This window comes from Eubalaena glacialis, chromosome 5 (genome assembly GCF_028564815.1).
Source record: "Eubalaena glacialis isolate mEubGla1 chromosome 5, mEubGla1.1.hap2.+ XY, whole genome shotgun sequence".
Lineage (NCBI taxonomy): Eukaryota > Metazoa > Chordata > Mammalia > Artiodactyla > Balaenidae > Eubalaena > Eubalaena glacialis.
In genome coordinates, this window is record NC_083720.1 from 93,569,950 (window position 1) to 93,588,030 (window position 18,081).

General features: G+C 44.8%; 1 protein-coding gene across 1 annotated transcript in view; it reads left to right on the forward strand.

Annotated features, from left to right (window-relative positions):
- PARM1 (prostate androgen-regulated mucin-like protein 1) overlaps positions 1-18,081 on the forward strand; it is a 99,565-nt gene that overhangs the window by 55,944 nt on the left and 25,540 nt on the right. Inside the window, exon 2 of the mRNA XM_061191483.1 lies at positions 9,818-10,522. Coding sequence (XP_061047466.1) covers positions 9,818-10,522 — 705 coding nt within the window. The remainder of the gene's footprint in view (positions 1-9,817; positions 10,523-18,081) is intronic.

Consider the following 18,081-nt stretch of genomic DNA (forward strand, 5'->3'; position numbering starts at 1 on the left):
TGGATGGTGCACCCACTGAGCTGGAGACAAAGTGGGGCAAGAAGTGGACAAGGGCATTTAGGGCTGACAAGGCAGTGGGGCTGAGAAGGCACCAGGGCTGCCTCAGCCCTTTGGGTAATTCTAAGTTTCAAAAAGATCCTCTGAAGGAAACGGTTCAGAGTCAAAGCAGACCGATACTATGGACTTTCTTAAGTTCTGGTACTTTCCAGGGCTGCAGGGTATAAGAAATGACTTGATTGTGATTTGGGCCTGTGGGAGGTGGAGTGGAAGGAAGGGGTGTGACCTTTGACCAGGCAAGAGACGGCTGCATTTTATGACACCCGGACACAAAGCCTTTTTTTTCATTTTCAACCACATGAGAAATTTTTTTGAAATTTCAGTAACCAATCGAACAAACAGGAGAGGAATGAGCTGGATCGGGCCTGCGGCCCTCAAGCACATCGTGAGTGTGGCGAGGAGAGAATCGCAGCCTCAGCTCTGGGTCACCAGAGGAGGGGCTGCCTTTGTTTAAAGTCTGTCACCACGAGAATCACCCAAGGTGCTCTCTGCACTCCTTCCGTCCCCTCTGCTTAGGAATGCCTGAGAATCCTGCCAGAAAACTGAGGCCTGGGGGAGGGGAGCCTGCCCACCAAGTCTGCCTGGGAAACGGGTCCGGATCAGTCTCCATCCTGGGTTCGGGTGGTCCCAGGCCCGGCTTTGGCCTGCGCTGCCCCAGCACTTCCCTGGTCCCCTTAGTCTCCAGTCACCAGAGGGATCCCCCTCTTCCAAAGGCTGCAGGGCCCTGGATGGAGCACAGGCTGTGAATCTGTAACAGTTACACATCCTCCGTGTGGGCCTTTGTGTACACTCTTGCCCTGGACCACACACACGTTGGGACTGGGCCCACTGCAAAACCTAACACTGGTTCAGAAGATCCCCTGCAACCTGAAGGAGGCGTTAGGTTGTCTTCTTCTCCCACCTCACTACCCATGCATGGCCCACGCCCATATCCACCTTAACCTCAAAGCGGCCGAAGAGAAGGTACTCACCCTGCCTACGTCCTCTTTCTCTCCGCTGCCCCACCCAGAGAAGCCCCAATGTGGTTCCTCCAGAATTTCGGGTATCTGCCGGCATCCTTGCTCAGCAAAGCCTCCTCCTGAGGCCGACCACCACAGTCAGCCTCCAACTTAAAGATAATGAGTTTGGGGGGGCATCTGACTGACAAAGACAGATGCTGCTTCTGGCGAAAAGAAAAAAAAAATGGTGTATTTCCTTTCCCCAGGAAGCATAACATTCTTCACAAACGTTATTTTCTCATTAGCACTTAACAGCCTCCACAGGGAGCCTGATGATATCATGAGTCCTGACTTCACCGACAGAGAAATGGGGCCGTACACCAGTTCTGCCCGTTCTGATTCGATGGCTGGAAAACAGAAGGTCTTTTCCTCTTTTTGGACTAGAATCAGATCTCATTTCCATCAACAAAACACTCAGGAGGATATGGCTCTTCTGCTTTGAACCAGTGTCTTCTTAAACACAGTTTGATGGCTTTGGGGCATGCACGTTCTGTCTAGACCTGTGAGGGCTTTCAAATGCCATATGGTTGGACCAGACTCTGATTAGTAATGGGTCTGCAGATGTTAGATGAACCTTCTGGAGTGCCCTTAGCAGCCCAACCAAACGCAACATGGGGAATTTTGGTAAGTGTGAGGGGTCCCAAACAGTGGCTTCACTCAACCTAAACAACTTTAAGACCTAGCTTTTATGTTCAAGTATACATATCATTTTAAGATTATTTTGTACTCTCTCCCTCTCTTAAATACTTGCTGAAGTTTAGCCCATTCAGTGCAGGGATGGTAAGGCCCGCCTGTGTTTAGGCCAATTGATTGATGGCCAGCATTTCAAGAGCTGGTGACTCTGGTCTGTATCATGCACAGAGAGGAGAAATCCCTGCAGTTTCCAAAGTGGAAACAAGCGAGCAAAAATAGCGAAAGTATGTTTAGAGACCGATCCAAAATATCCTATTAGCTGGTAGTTTTTATGGAATGTACAGACATATCAAAGGGAAGATGCATTTCTGCCATCACGGCCCAGCATATAAGCCAGAGAATATTTCTGTTTTTCAAAGGGTAGAAAATCCATGTTTTTACTGAATGAATATTTATGGAGCACTTTCTCTATGCCAGGCACTAAGACACAAACAATAAGCTGCAGTCCCTGTTATTAGGGCTCCCAGCCTGATAGGAGACAAGCATGGGGAGAAATGGCTCAGGATAATGTGTGCTACGATTAGTGCTGTGGCCACACAGAGAAGAAGGGCTCTTTCAAGTTGGTGAATCTTCGCAGAGGAGGTAAGGCTCCAGAGTTCTCAGAACTGGGCTGGGGAGAGGGGAGCCAGGGTAGGAAAAGCAGCAGATGCAAAGGCAGGGAGGGAGACAGCAGATAGTTCAGGAATGCACGCTGATTCAGATTGCTAGAATGCAAGGCTCATGAAGGGTGGGGTTGGGAAATCATAAAAGGTGTTATGTGCTGAACCAAGCAGTTCAGAATTTATCCTGAGGCCATTGGAGCCTGCAGCAGGATAAAAGGGAATAGAAGTGTTCACATGCTCGGGTAATTTTTTTAAAGCCCACTATTGGCCCACACTAGAGAATGTATTATGGGAGACAGAGGAAAACGGGTACTTGATTGCCGTACAAACATGGGGCCCAGACTTCAAAAACACCCTTGCGTTTCCCAGTACAATACAGTGGGATGGTTATAAGGTTAGCCTGGAGCCAGACAGTTTCAGGTTCAAGCTTCAGCTGTGCCATGCACTAGCTGTGTGACCTTAGGGAGGTTACTTAACTTTTCTGATCCTCTGTTTTGTCATCTGTGAAACCAAGATAACAATGGATATTACTATTGAATGAGATGATGCATAGAAAGTGGTCAGCACAGTGCCCTTCATAGAGTCTTCAGCTCATTCTCTCATTCGTATATAGGTATATATTTGAATTCCTACTATGGATCAGACAGTGAGGATGTGTGGTGAGCAAATCCACTACAGTCCCCGCTCCGTGTGAATCTTAGAGTCTAAAGGAGGAGGCATGCATTAAACAAAGCTTCCCATAAGCGATTACATAGCTACATGCCAATTTCAGTGCTATGAAGTTATGATACGAGGTGCTCTGAGCACATGAAGGGTTGAGGCTGGAGGAGGGGGGTGGATTTAGCAAAAGAATCAGCAAAGGCCCTTACGCTAACACTGGAAGGGTGGATAGGAGTAACTCAGGCAGGCATAAGAGGGAGAGCTGTTTAGGCAGAAGGACTTGAGTACAATAAAAAGCTGGTTTGTTCTGGGATCTGGTGGGGAGCAAGGCTGAAGAGGCAACACTGGGCTTGGATCACAAAGAGCCTTCTAGGCCTCAGTGGGGATGTGAAGTTTTATCCTCTGTGCAGGCTTCCTTTCCTCCCCTCTACCCTCAAAGGGGAGTGACACGGTCCAGTTGGCCTTGACGGTTAGCAGTTCCTTAGCGTGCAGACCTTCAGCAGCTGTCTGGCCTCTGCGAGGCAGGCCTGGCATGATCCCCCGAGACCGCAGGCCAAGGCACCACTCGGGCTGACTTGGCCGCCCAGGAGAGCGCTTGACTGTGTTTTGATCGAATTTCACCAAATTTGCCAAAGCTTAGTCACATGTTTTCTCAGGCACTTGACAAGCCAAGGGCAGGAGAGGACATGCTGTGGGGGGGGGGTTGGGGGGAGAGAACAGGTGAGCGACACAGGTAATCAGGCCATCTGGGACTCTGGCACTGGCCCAGTTTGCTGCTCACAAAACCCAGGAAGAAGTGACAGTTCAGGGCACTCGTCCACCGGCTGCCAACGTTGCAGACCTACCTTCCTGACACCCAGTTGGGCAGGAGGCAAGAGCACATGCACAGAACGCAGGCTCTCCACCACTTGCCTACCTGTCCCAGCCATCAGCCCCCAAATCTCTCTTCCTAGCAAGGCAAGAAACCCGGGCTCAAGCCAGACCTGGTTTTTTTCACATATCAAAGGATAATACACATGGAAACAAATAGTTTTCTATCCACCTAAGAATCTGCTTTTCTTCTGAGCAACAATCTGTCAGCTGTTCTTGCAACATAAAAGCTTTCATTTGACCAAACGTCAGGAAAGACATCCATTTGTAAATTTACAAGGAGGAATTTCAGGTTAAGTTGGCCCTTATACCCCTAGATCTGTCATTTGGGCCAAGTCTGAGAGATTTCCTTCTTTGAGTCACTCCATTTCAGGCACGTGAGCCTGTCACTGCCTGGGCAGGGACACCATGTCTGGTAAAGTCACCTCTAATTTAGAGGTTAATGGGTTCAATTTCTTTATTCTATTTACTCTGCCATTTTCTCCAGGAAATATTAGAACTAATTCTTTTCTTCAGAAAGTAGCTCTACTTTGGGTGGGAAGGTGTATGGGGCACTACATTATTTTGAGGGGAGTTTGGTTTTGTTTATTTTTACTTTTAATGACTTTTTTGAAGTATAGTTGATTTACAATATTGTGTTAGTTTCAGGTGTACAGCTAAGTGATTCAGGTATGCATATACCTATTCTTTTTCAGATGCATTTCCCTTTTAGGTTATTACAAAATGTTGAGTATAGTTCCCTGTGCTATACAGTAGGTCCTTGTTGGTACATTATTTTAACTTCTTCAGCTGCGCAGTCTCACATGGGCTCCTCCTTGCTTATTCTATAATGGTGGTTGCTAAAGTACGTTCTACCGGCCTTTTTGAGGCTGGGCACAGTGTGCTGGTGGGGAATTCTAATTCTGACCCTGTCTCTACATGATTCTTTCCAGGCAACACTGCCCAACTTCTTCTCTTAGATGTGTAAGGTCAATTACATCACTTCCCCTCCCTGTGTCTGTTCCCTCATTTATCAAATGAGGGGCTGTAATCATGCATCACTTAGACCCTCTCTAACTCTAAAAAATTTTTTGAAATCCTGGAATAATACATCCTTAGCTGTTTGACTTAATCAATTTGGTAGTCCTGTGGAAACATGGGTCCTACCTATGATAAAGCAGAAATGATATTTCCTCAGACTCTCTCAGTGATTCTCAATGTTGAAGCCAATGGGATGGCATTTGGAGATGGAGCTTTTGGGAAGTAATTAGGGTTAAATGAGGGCGGGGCCCACATCATGAGATTAGTGTTCTTATTAGAAGAGACACAAGAGGGCTTTCTTCACCACCCCCTCCCCCAAGCACATACCAAGGAAAGGCCATGTGGGGTCACAGCTGGAAGGTTGACACTTAAAAGCCAGGAACAGAGAGCTCTCACAAGAACCTGAATTGGCCCACACCTTGATCGGACTTCTCAGCCTCCAAACCGTGAGAAGCAAATTTCTATTGTTAAAGCCACCTAGTCTATGGTATTTTGTTCTGGCAGCCTGAGCCAACTAGGACAGCAAGCATTCTCTAGGATAGTCATGGTGCCTGAGCCTTGGATATCTTCATGAAGACCACCCTCATGTACTCAGAGCAATATGGAATGTATCATCAAACAGGCAAAGCAGAGGCTTTTAATGCCTTGTTCAAGTGAAGATGAACAGCATTGTCCCACAATTTCTATGCATTGCTGTGTGTTAGGAGTCGGAATTATCTGAACTAGACTGCAAAGTACTTTAAATAAGTACTAAACAGGTAGCCACGGGAACGACCAACTCAGTCCTCTTTGGAAGCAGGAAGGGTAGGAGTTATAAAAGTATACGAGTCAGAATTAAACAAGAAAATGGATGTCTCCAGCCACAAAACTAATTCTTGCAGCATGTCATTTTCAGCACTATAATGATTTCCATAGTACAGCTTTTAACTCCACTGGAAATGACAATGCAGGTGTCACCCTGAATATCATACACTTTAATGGCATCTTGTGTATTCTCATCCTTTCAGAACCAACTCAAATGTCATCTCTTCCGTGACTTTTCTAAATGTCATTTGAAAATGACTTTGTATATTTTTGCATTCCACAGTCCCCATACAATATTTATTCATCTTTCCTTGGGGCTCCCATTGCAACTTGCTTATAATTCCATAAGGTGTTTATCACATCATATTACAGAAAGTTGTGTGTCCTTTCTGTCCTGTTAGATAGTGAACTCTTTGAGGGCAAGGCCATGGACGTAGAAGTTACTCAATAAAAGCTTGAATGAATGAATGAAGTCTTGCTCCTTTGCATATGACTCATTCTTCATTCATCCCAGAATTCCAAAGACTCTGACTCAGCTGCCAGACTAAGGCTCTCTCTACCTCCATCTGCCCACCTATTATATGATACTATAAACAGTAGTTAAACATTGTCTTTTTTTTTTTTTTTTTTGGCCTCAGAATCTTTAATGAGTCATGGGAGCTACCAGGATGCAAAGCCAGTATGTCCTAAGGTCACATATGAAGATTTGATGTTTTCATAATATTTGTCCCAACTGTTGTTTTGTCCATATTTCAAAGACCTCTTGACCTGTATTCATCCTGAAATTGTTGACACTTCACAGCTGCCAAAAGTGAACCACAGAAACATGGACTATTATGTGGCCTAATTTGGGAGGTCTCCCCCCAGTTTACTAGGAGAGTAACTTTCCTGTAGTTTACGGTCTTGACCAACACCTTTAAATGAAATTAAACCAATCAGCTTGGCAGGGGTCAGGTGAAAGCCCATCAGAAATGAACACGCAACATCGCTAAAATGATAAGCCACTGGAAAATACAGTCAGTACACAGAGAACTTTTCAGGATCCCATGGATGGATGGAAACTGTCGCTTTATACACAGATATCATGAATTAGCTAAAAAAAGTCCCTCTGTCGTGATACTTACTGATTAAAATGTAACTTCCTCTCGGAAAAAAAAATTAAACCAATCATTCTGATAACAATCCAAGTGTTAAATTCAGTTAAATATTGAGAAAATTCTGTTTTCAGGTTAAATTCTATAGCACAATTTTCCATCAGCTACTGAGTCTGTCATGCAGCTGAATGAAGAAGTGAGCAGATCTTATCCCAAATGCTTACATCCCTCTGCATTCCTCTTTTCTCCCTTCCTCTGTGCTAAAATCTGGCCCATTTTTTTTTCCCTTACGAATATTGATCATGTTTGGCTGTTACCTATATGCTACCCCAAAGGAAATCTCCTCAGAGTTTGGAGAGTTAAATAGTTGAAGACCTAACAAGACATCAGGCATCAGTGTATGTTGTGGTGAAAGGACAGAGGTTGACATTTTAAGCAAGTTTCCTGCCTTCAAATAACACCAGGTAGGCAGCCAGCCCCCAGGCAGCTATGATAGATGTGGCCATACTAAGTGATGTGTAGAAGGGAGTAGAGAAATACTGGGGTATTGTTTTAAATAAAGTTCTTAAGTTAATTCATTTTTCCACCCTCCCTCTTTGCCTCCCTCCTTATCTCCCTTACTTTCTCCTTTCCTCTCTCCTTCCTTCCTCCCTCCCTCCCTCCCTCTCTTCCTTCCTTCCATCCCCCCTTCCTTCCTCCTTTCCTCAAGTACTTATTGAGCAATTATGATGACCTAGGCACTCTTCTAGGCTTGGAGGAAACAGCAATGAATAAGACCAGGTCCCTGTACCCTCATGGAGCTTACATTCTGGTAGAAGAGAGGTAAAATAGGCAAAGAAATAATACGTAGTTTCAAGAAGAAACTACTTTATTTTATTTATTTTATGAAAACTAAAAATGAGCAAAGGGTGTGACAGTTCCTCAAAAAATTAAACATAAAATTACCATATGAACCACCAATTCCACTTTTGAGTATATAGACCCCAAACAATTGAAAGCATGGTCTCAGACAGATATTTGTGCACTCATATTCAGAGCAGCATAATTCACAATAGCCAAAAGGTGGAAGAAACCCAAGTGGCCATCAGTGGATGAATGGATAAACAAAATGTGGTGTATACATACAAGGGAATATTATTTAGCCTTAGAAAGGAAGGAAATTCTGGCATGTGCTCTAACATGGATGAACCTTGACAATATTTTGCTAATAAGTGAAATAAGCCAGAAACAAAAGGACAAATATTGTATGATTCTATTTATATGAGGTACCTAAAGCAGTCAAATTCGTAGAGATAGAAAGTAGAATAGTGGTTTCCAGGAGTTGGGGAAAGGGAAGAATAGAGAGTTATTGTTTAATGGGTACAGGATTTCAGTTTGGGAAGATGAAAAAGTTCTGGATATGGATGGTGGTGATGGTTGAACAATAGTGAAAATGTACTTAGGGCCAATGAACTGTACACTTAAAAATGGTTAAAATGTTATGTATATTTTCACAATAAAAAATCAAAAAAATCTTTTAAAAAATAAGCAAGGGGAAGGAGTAGGAATGACTTTGGTTAGGACTGTCTGGGGAAGGCTCCTCTGAGGAGAAGCTGACATTTGAGTAGAGATCAACTAGAATGATGAGGAGAACATGGGATGATGACATAGGGGAGTAGTTTTGGATTTTGTTCTAAGCACAACCTTGGGAAGGTTTTGGTCAGTTAATCTGATTTGCCACTTTAAAATATTATACTGGCTGCCATGTGAAAAGTAGACTGAAAGGAAGAAATCTGGACGCTAGAAGACCAATTAAGAGACTGTGGCAGTTGTCTAGACAAGTGACTGGTGGCTCAGGTGATGTTGAGATAATAAGGGAGGTGATGAGCAGAGATTGGATTGGGATATCTTTTTAAGGTAGAGTCATCATGATTTGCTGATGGATTGGATGGAGGAGGGGCAGTGAGGGAAAGAGATGCATTAAAGATGGTATCTGGGTTTTTAACTGAGTAACTGATAGGTCTTGCCATCCACTGAGATGGAAATGACTAGAGGAAAAGCTAGTTGGGGAATGGTAAGGGGTGTGGAGAGGCAATCAAGAGATGTGTTACATAAAAAGTGAAATCATAAACTCAGGGTCTAGCAGAGTGCTAGTACATAGAAGCCATTTATTAAATACTTGAATGAATAAATGGATGAATAAATGAATGAATGAATGAATGAAACTGTATGGGTAAATGGAGGTAGGGAGGAATGAAGAAAGGAAACTAACTCTAAATTTTACAAAATATGAAAGAGAATATTTGGCGAAATGACATGATGGTAAAGACACCAGGCTAGAATTTGGGAGAACTAGGTTCGAGTCTAAGACAATATTTCCAAACTTCAGATTCCTTCTTCCTCTCAGCTTTTAGTCTGGGACCTCCCCCTTTACTGCTCCACAGGAAATGTGCTCAGAGCTTTATTCATCCCAGTGGACAAGCCCATAACCCTTGCATCCCTGTGCGAGGTTGCAGAGCTCACAACCTTAACAGGGAGCAACCAATCAGTGAGCGCCTACGGCAGGGAACAGCCAATCAATGAGCTCCTCTGACAGGGATGAGCCAATCAGTGAGTGGTTGGCTTTGCACTCACCAACCATGCCTTCCCCACACGCATCGCACAGGCTGGGCATCCCCGCAAGCGTTGTGCAGCAGCTCCCTCGACTGTCCAGAGCAATTCTCATAAAATCAGTTTCGCAGAGTGTCTCGGTTTTTAAGGGCACGGCTTTCAGCAAGCAGAAGACAAGGTTAGTTCATGCTGCGTACTGGCTGGACTTGTGTTGACTGATCCACTTATTGCTCCTGCTGAGCCTTCAGGCTGGTTCCTCCTGATAGTCACCAAGGGAGGAGAGGGCAACAGTGGGAAGAAAATATTTTTAAAGTCACCTTCACAATTACAGAGGCACAGTGTAAAATGAGAAGGACGTGAAAATACTGTAAAACGGCCTCGCCGCGCAGGTTTTCACACACTAACCACCTTTGTACTGGCTCTTCTACAGGACTGAGGCTACAGAGCGCGTCTACATCAGCCCTCTCGCCTGTTTCTCTTCCGGCCAAGAGCAGCCCACCAACGGTCTTCTGGACCAGCTCTCCGCAAAGCCCTCCCGCCTCCCCTACCGGTGGAACGCCCAGCAACTCCGTCCTCCCAGATACAGCGTCGGCCCGGACATCTCCATCCGCCAAGAACAACCCCGCAGAGCCCAGAGAAGAGGAACCCACCAGCCCAGCCTCCAACTGGGAGGGCACAGACACAGACGCCTCACCAACAAGCGGTGGGGTCCACTTAACACCCACGCTCGAGGAACACACTTCAGGCACTCCCGAGGCCAGGGTGCCAGCTACAGGGTCACAACCCCCCGTTGAGTCTCCCGCACTCACCTCCCCTCAAGCGCCAGCCTCATCACCTTCACCCCCATCAACCTCACCACCAGAGGAGGTTCCCTCTGCCTCTGTGAGCACCAACCGTAACTCCGCTGAGGCCAGCACCAAGCCCACAGGAGCTCTAACCACATCAGAGCCCCCAGCGGAGGACCACAGCTCTGGCCACAGAGCCACTTCACATGCCTCAGCCGAGCCAGAGCCCACCGAGACCACGGCCCAAGCAACTGTGCCCCCCAGAGTGACCTGTATGCTGATAGACACGGAGACCACCACCGCCTCCCCCGGGGTGATCATGCAGGAAGTGGAGCATGCGCTAAGTTCAGGTGAGTCTCTGGCTAGAGCACGTGGCCTTGATGACACTGAGGTGCTAAGAATGCCGTTCAGTTAACCAAACACAATGGATTACGTTTGAATTTTGGAGTGCAACACCTAGCTGAATTATAATTCCTAAGAATTTCCACAAGTGCAAACTTTACTTTTAGTCTCTTAATAATTTCCCCATGATAGTTCGTTAATTGTGGCCCATCTTTATAATTTGTCTTCACGTATGTCTTCATGTATGTAAACCAATGAGACTGGTTAAGCAAAGGCTTTGGGTTGAGCTTCCTGGGTTTCAGTTCTGGCTCCTGACCTTGGGCAGATTACTTCATCAGGGTGCCCTTATTTTTCCTCATCTGTAAAATAGGGATGAAGAAAGCTGTATCATACATGGTTCTTGTGGAGATTAAATGAAATGACATATAAAGTGCTCAGAATAGTTCCTGGCAGAGAGTAAGTACTCAGGAAATGTCAGTTGTTATTATGATTTTGCTCGATGTATTAATGCAGTGTTTACCTCATGGAAACAGTCAAAGAAAGTAAGGTGGGGGATGGAGAGAATGTGCTTATTCTTTAGAGTCACTGATATATTTCATGGGAAAGACAATAACTTTTATGGCATGTCACGTTTGTTTTTATTCTCCCAGCAACCCTGTAAAGTTAGTATTATTTTTATCTTGATTTTGCAGTCTTGGAAATTATGATAGAGATTTAGGGTCTTTTCTGAGGTCACATGCATCTGACATTGAGGTGAAGTCTGGAAACTTTAGGGCATTGGGCAGGAAAAGGCCTTAGTAGGAACATTTGGCCTCTTGATTAAGAAACAGTGAGGTGAGAGCAGCCAGCAGGTGAAGGGGAAAATGGAGCTTTAGCCCCTCGCCTGAGTTGTCTCGCCAGGGGCCATGGACTCAGAGGGCAGTATTTGGGACTGAGCCACACAGGACCAGCTGGGATCAAAGAAATGGCTGTGACTGAGGAGAAATTAACATCTTTTAACAAATAATTGATAAACAACCATTATGAATGGAAACTCTGGTAAACAGTGGAGGTGGGGAGAAACAGAGCTCAGATTAACAAGACATAACTCCTCATGGAGGAGCTCACAGTTTACTAAGGGATAAGGTCCCAAAGAATTGCAAATTCTTATTTCAAAGGCCCAGTGTATATCAGTGAGAGTCCCAACAAGAGAGAGAGATACAATCAAACTGGGATAAAGGAATGAATTACAAAGGTACAGCTGGTGTATAAGAAAACCACAGGGGATCATAATTGCAGAGCTGTCATGAGTCAGGCCTAGGAGGAGAGAATAGTAACCAGAACCCAGAAGGAGGGTCTTGTAGAATAGACCACCTTGGGAGGAGTAGGGACTCTTGGGGTAGGGACACAACTAACTCAAGGTTAACCTCTGGGAGTGAAGGGAATCTATACTCTGCCCTCCCTCTCCCCCCCTACTCTGATACGCAGCCAGAAGCCAAGAACAAGGAAGCCCGTTGTGGTGCATACAGTTCAGCCTCCTGGAGGGCAAGTCAGAGAGCAAAGTGGAGAAAGGTGGAGAGTGGATCTGGAGAGGCAAAAGGAGGGAATCCGGCCCTCGCAGTCCAAACATAGCTTCCTCTGCGTAGCCCCGTCCCCATTAGTGCCCTGTTTGTACCTCTAGCCAGCACTTAGCACGCTGTGTTTAGATGTGTACTTTCTGCCACATCCCCACTTTCTGTCTGATACTTTCCATGCTGCCGGCATGCAGGGAATATCTCAAGAGTGGACTCGGTACCTGGAGCAGAGTGGGTGTTGACTCAGTGTCCTCAGGTCTGTCCCTAACAAAGGTGCCATCCAAGAACAGGCTTGAGGCAGTGGCCCCATCTCTTCCCTTTCCTAGTTCAGACCTCACCACCACCTGCACTACTTCTTCAGTTTTCTAACTTCCTCCACACTCTGCCCCCTCCAAGGTACCGTAAACATGGTGGATCATTATACTGAGCAGAAATTCTGAGCTTGGCATGCAAGAGACTCCTTAATGTGGCGTAACCTACTACTTTTTCCAAGTCCCTCAGTTTCATGGGCTAGATTATCCAAGACAGTCCTGTTCCACTGTTCCGGCTTGTGTTTTAGACCATGTGTCTTGATTTCCTCAACTCAAAGCCAGCAGGGCTAAGAGACACAAAATTAGGGACAGAGCTGGGTCATGAACCAGAACTTTATAGTTCTAGGGAATATGGTGTGACAGGTCAGAGGGAGGTCACTGAGCATGGCCAGTGTACATTTCATAGACCCAAGGGGATTCATCCCTTATGATCTATTAAATCAAAGAATATTTATTGTGCATCCACCAGGACCTGGTGCTTGATGCAAAGAAGTATTAATAAGCGTAAGACCTGTCCTCTGAGATTTTACAGTTCAAATAAAAAGAAAGGACACAAGTAACTCTTAACACCACTCAGTTTCTGATCTGAGAATGAACCAAGGTGGGTTGGGAGGATCTTTGAGCAGATGTGATACAATCTATTCATTTCAAGGGTGAAGAAATTGCGTCCCAGAAGTTTAGAGTGACTCACCCAAGGTTACACCGCCCAGTGGTAAAGCTGGGCCCAGAGCCCAAATCCTTTAAACCACCACTGGGTCTTCTTTAAGCACCAGGATTGCCGCACTGCTCCTCCATCAGCCCAGCAGACTAGGCAGCACCCTGTGACACTGTGCCCACAGGTGACTATCTGCAGATGTTTTTGTTTAGAGACTCTTGTGCTGCCTTAATAGTGGCAGTAATCATACTACACTTTTGTTGAGCATATTGTCTTATTCCGTATGAGTTCACATAGCGTATTTCTATAATCCAAGGACTTATCCATTCAACAAATATCCAGACATAGTCACCAATAAATAATTCAAAAACAAGGTAAATGTTATGGCAGTTCGATTTGACTGGCGGGATTAGGGCAGGTCTCATGATAGAGGGAGCACATGAGCTGAGTTGTAGGAGATGAAGGGAATTGCGGCCCGAGGAGAAGACAGGGCAGGGGAGATTCAGGCACCTGTGTGCTGCACATACCTGGGTTCAGAATCCAGCCAGCAGTTGCAAGCACGGAAGTTGCTCTGGTCGGGGTATCGGGTACCCTCCACAGTGCCAGCTCTGAGGGTTAATGCTTAGTCCTGGCATACCCGACCTAGCAGCAGCATTTGACACGGATGGTCACTGCCCTCGTGTTGAAGCACTGTTTCCACTTGACCTCCAGGACACCTCTCTCTTGGTTCGTCACACTGCTCCTTCTCAGTGTCTGTCGCCTTGCTTCACCCCCTCCCCTTCCTTCACTGGAGCACCCCGGGGCCAACATTTCTTCCTCTCCCCCAGCTCTCCACACGCACGCTCTCCTCTTCTCTCCACACCCACTCCTGAGATGACCTCATCACGTCTCGTGACTTAAAATGCCATCCACATGCTGATAGCCGGAGATGTAAAATTCTATCCCTGTTTCATTTCATTGAACTAAAGACATGTCGACACCCAGCTGTCAGCTAACTCATGGTCTCCACTTGGGTGGCTCTTAGGCATTTCAGATGTCATACGGATCAGATAAATTACTGATTTCCTCACCCCTCCGTCCAGTCCTCCCTCAGAAACTGTGGGATAATCCTAGACTTCTTTCATCTCTCATATACGCTGCATCTGGTCCCTCAGAACCCAATTTCCTCTCACCCCTCGGTCCTCTCTCACATGTGGGACTTTAATACCCCTGTAACTGATCTCACTACTTACCACACCCTTGCCGGAGAGACCCTTTTCAAAACCCAGGACAGATCCTGTCCCTCCTCAGCTCTAACACTCCATTTGCTTGCCCTTCTGAATCAGAGTAAAAGCTGAAGTCTGTGTCATGCCTGCGGTGCTCAGCACACTCGGAACCCGCCCTGCCTCAGTGCTCTCACCTGCTTCCACTTTCACCAGCAAACACACTGCAGTCTTACCACTTCCTGAACAGACCGCAGACCCTCTTGCCCCAGGGCCTTTGCACTTACCATTCCCTCTGCCTGAAACATCTTCCTGCTGGGTCTTCAGTGGCTCGCTCCTTTTCATCAGGAAGGACTTTGTTCAGCTGTCATCTCCTCAGGAGCCTTTCCTCATACCCCTGTCTGAAACAGTAATCGCATCACCATGGATCCCTTTATCCTGCTTTACTTTCCTTTTAATCACTTACCACTTTCTTTTTTTTTTTTTTTTAATTTTTATTTTTAACATCTTTATTGGAGTACTTACCACTTTCTGACATTATCTCATTTATTTGGTGAGTAGGTGTCTGCTTTCTGCCACTAGACTGTCAGCTCCATGAAAGCAAGGACGTTGCTCACAAACAGGAAGATGTAGGTTACATCCCCAACCCCTGAGACAGAGCCTGACATATGGTAGACTTGAAATAACACTTGTTGGATAAATGTATGAAAGAGGCAATCAGCCAGTACCAGGGAAGCTATTTAATCTCTCTGAGCCTTGGTCTTCTCACCAATAAAATGGGATAAGGGTAGTCTCCAAATGATGGGGTTATTAAAAAGTTTAGTTGAGATAAGAAACTAAATACCCCTGTAACTGATCTCACTACTCACCACACCCTCACCGGAGAGACCCGGCGAGGGTCTATGTACAGCATAGTGGCTGTTGAGCAATGACTCTGTTGATGTCTGTGCTTGTTATTTTACTATTATTTGCCACTATCATCAGCATCATCATTATTGTTATTATTTTGCTATTGTGATTGCTATTATCACTGTTACTGTGTTTATCATAATGAAGACTGTCCATCATCTTCAACGAACTCTTTTTGAGCTTTCACTGTGAGTCAGGCATCTGGCTAGACAGTGGGGATTCGGCCATGAATGAGACAGTCGCCACCCTTGTGGAGTTTACAGTGTCGCGTGTACACAGCATGGCAAGTAGCCTATGGATCCCAGGATGGATCCCAGGATGTGTGGAGGAGAACACTGCAGAAGAAGCCAGAAGGAAGATTTCAGGACAAGTGTTAGAGGACCCTGGGTAGCAGGATGAGACAACTTACTTTACTTGACAAGCCATTGATAGTCACCAAAGGCTTCTGATCAGAGGCAGAAAATGTTCAGAATTATACTTAAGAATATTCAACTGGCAGGAATACATGTACGTAAACTGCAGGGGGTTCAGGACTGGTAACACGTAGACCGGTTTATACCTGGTTTCCGGTTGGCCATTGTCACTGACAGACCATGTCATTTAGCTACTCTGACTTTAAGCGCTCTTCATTAGAATCTGAACACAAGAGAGACAATCTTCCAGGGGTTTTGTTGTTGTTGTTGTTGGGTTATCATACCACAAAAATTGTTTATTAGAATTATCCAAGGCAGAAGGAATGAGATTCACATTCATATGAGGCTTACTGAGAATATATGTGTTCTAAGAACTGGGCTCGTGACTCACACAGGTAGCCCTCCATCTAATCTTCAGAACATTCCAGCGAAGTGACCTGGATGGGATCTCTGCTATAGGTGACAAAACAGGCACAGAGAGGTTTACTGACTTAAGTCCTCACTTGAGTGACCAGGCCAGGATTCAAATTAAGTTCTCCTGAGTGACCCTAAGTCAGGTCTTCCTTCCACTGTACCCATCCTAGCTGAATTCGTAGAAATGAAAAGTTGGGAAGGACCTACGGCCTCCAGACCTGCTGTGGACATGAGCCGCATGGGATGTTGTCAAACGCCCAGGGCTGCCAGCTGGGCCTGAGGGGTAGGGCTTCCCGATGGGAGGAGAAGCAGGTGGTAGCCACAGCCATCCGAAAGCAGCTGTGCAGAAGAAACGAGTATTCATTTTCATTTTTCAGTTTTTGTTTTGCTTTTAAAGGAAAAGAGAGAGAGATGTGATGTGTTTAATATGGATCGTCTGGGTTATTAAATCAGAACTCTTCAAGGGTGGAAGCTATGACTACAGTATGTTTGTGACATCCTGAACTGAACTGAATGGTGCCGTGTGAATGCTTAAGGGATGAACTGATACTGCACACCAAATTATACTCGAATCGTCCCCAATTCCTACATATGCAAACTTTAAAATTATAGTCACTTGGCTTGTTGCAGACTGGGTATTCTCTTTTGTCTGTAAAATCCAAGTGGCCCCTGGTCTTATGCTGTCCTATGCTTTCCATTACAAAAAGAAGGACTCATAATTGTGAAAATGGGTGAAGGCCTTTGAACTTTAATTTGCTAGTCTGACACCAGATTTATTCAGTATGAACTGTGCTAATAAATACCCTGAAAGAAAGGACACCAGGCAGGCACAGATATCTAATCCTCTCTGCATCCATACCTGCAAGGGACTTTCAGCTGTCAAAACACCTCCTTATTCCAGACCAACTCTTAGGGTAAAATATAGGTTTGAAAAATGAATTAACTCCTAGAAAAGGGGGAAGAATCATTTTTAAAGTATACATAGAAAGATTTTAGGAGTAAAAAAGAAAATATGTATTGTAAGTAATACAATAGTAAGTTAATGACCATTATATTTCGATGATCTATTCAAAATATATTAAAGGGGGAAATGAGGATTTAACAAAAAAACGTAAAAGAACATTAAACATTTATTGATCAGATTCTTCCAGATTGCCCAAAATATATCAGAAAGCAATAATCCTAAAAAATATTGTATCTATCTTAGACTCAGTTTTACAAATATTAAGTCATGACATGCCCAGGCCTGGCCTCTAACAGTGAATGGTGCCAACATCTTTTAGCCCAACCCTCCTTCCCTCTCTGTGTTCTTTCCATCACCGAGAACTGTTGGTCTGAACTCTTAGTAGGTCCCAAATTCACCCACTTCTCTTCGCTCTCATTCTCATGTCAAAGCTCCCATAATCCCACCACATCTCTCTTTTCCCATCATGCTGGCTGCTGTCTTTGGTCCACATGGACTGCAAGGCTGACAAGGGTATGTATTATAAATCCTCATTCACATTTTTTCTTTTGTGCCCAATTCTTTAAACTTAAGCTAAACCTCTAAGCTTTCTCACACCAAGTAAACTCCCATAAGGAGCTCCAACTGTCAGATAATATTTCAGGTAAAAAAAGATGTTCTAAATTCTTGTCTCTACTACTTTTATTTCTCCTTTGGTTTACTTTTACTGCCTAAATCTTAATCTGGTTTTAAAATATTTCCAAAATATCCTTTGAAAAATATATGGCAAGGTAATAAAATCAGCTAGTTACCACTGGTATTGTTATCTAGTAGCAATGCAACTCCATCACGTACTTTGTCTCACCTTTCATTACATTTAGAGAGTTTGTCTCCGTGGAACACTTTCTTTTTTTCTGCTTCAAATATTTTCACTAGGCACATACGACTAAAGTGATTTTGGAAATACTTCACTGAGAAAGTGGAATTTAGCTTGTAAGCACAGCTGCTGATATCATAAATGAATCCATGGCTTGTTGGCTCACTGGGAAAACTGGTTGGAATATTCCCGATTCCATATCCAGACTGAACTTACTGTAATCTTCTGACTCAGAAGAGCATGTCTTTTTCGTTCAAAATAATAACAGGAAAGTGAGACCAGATCAGCAG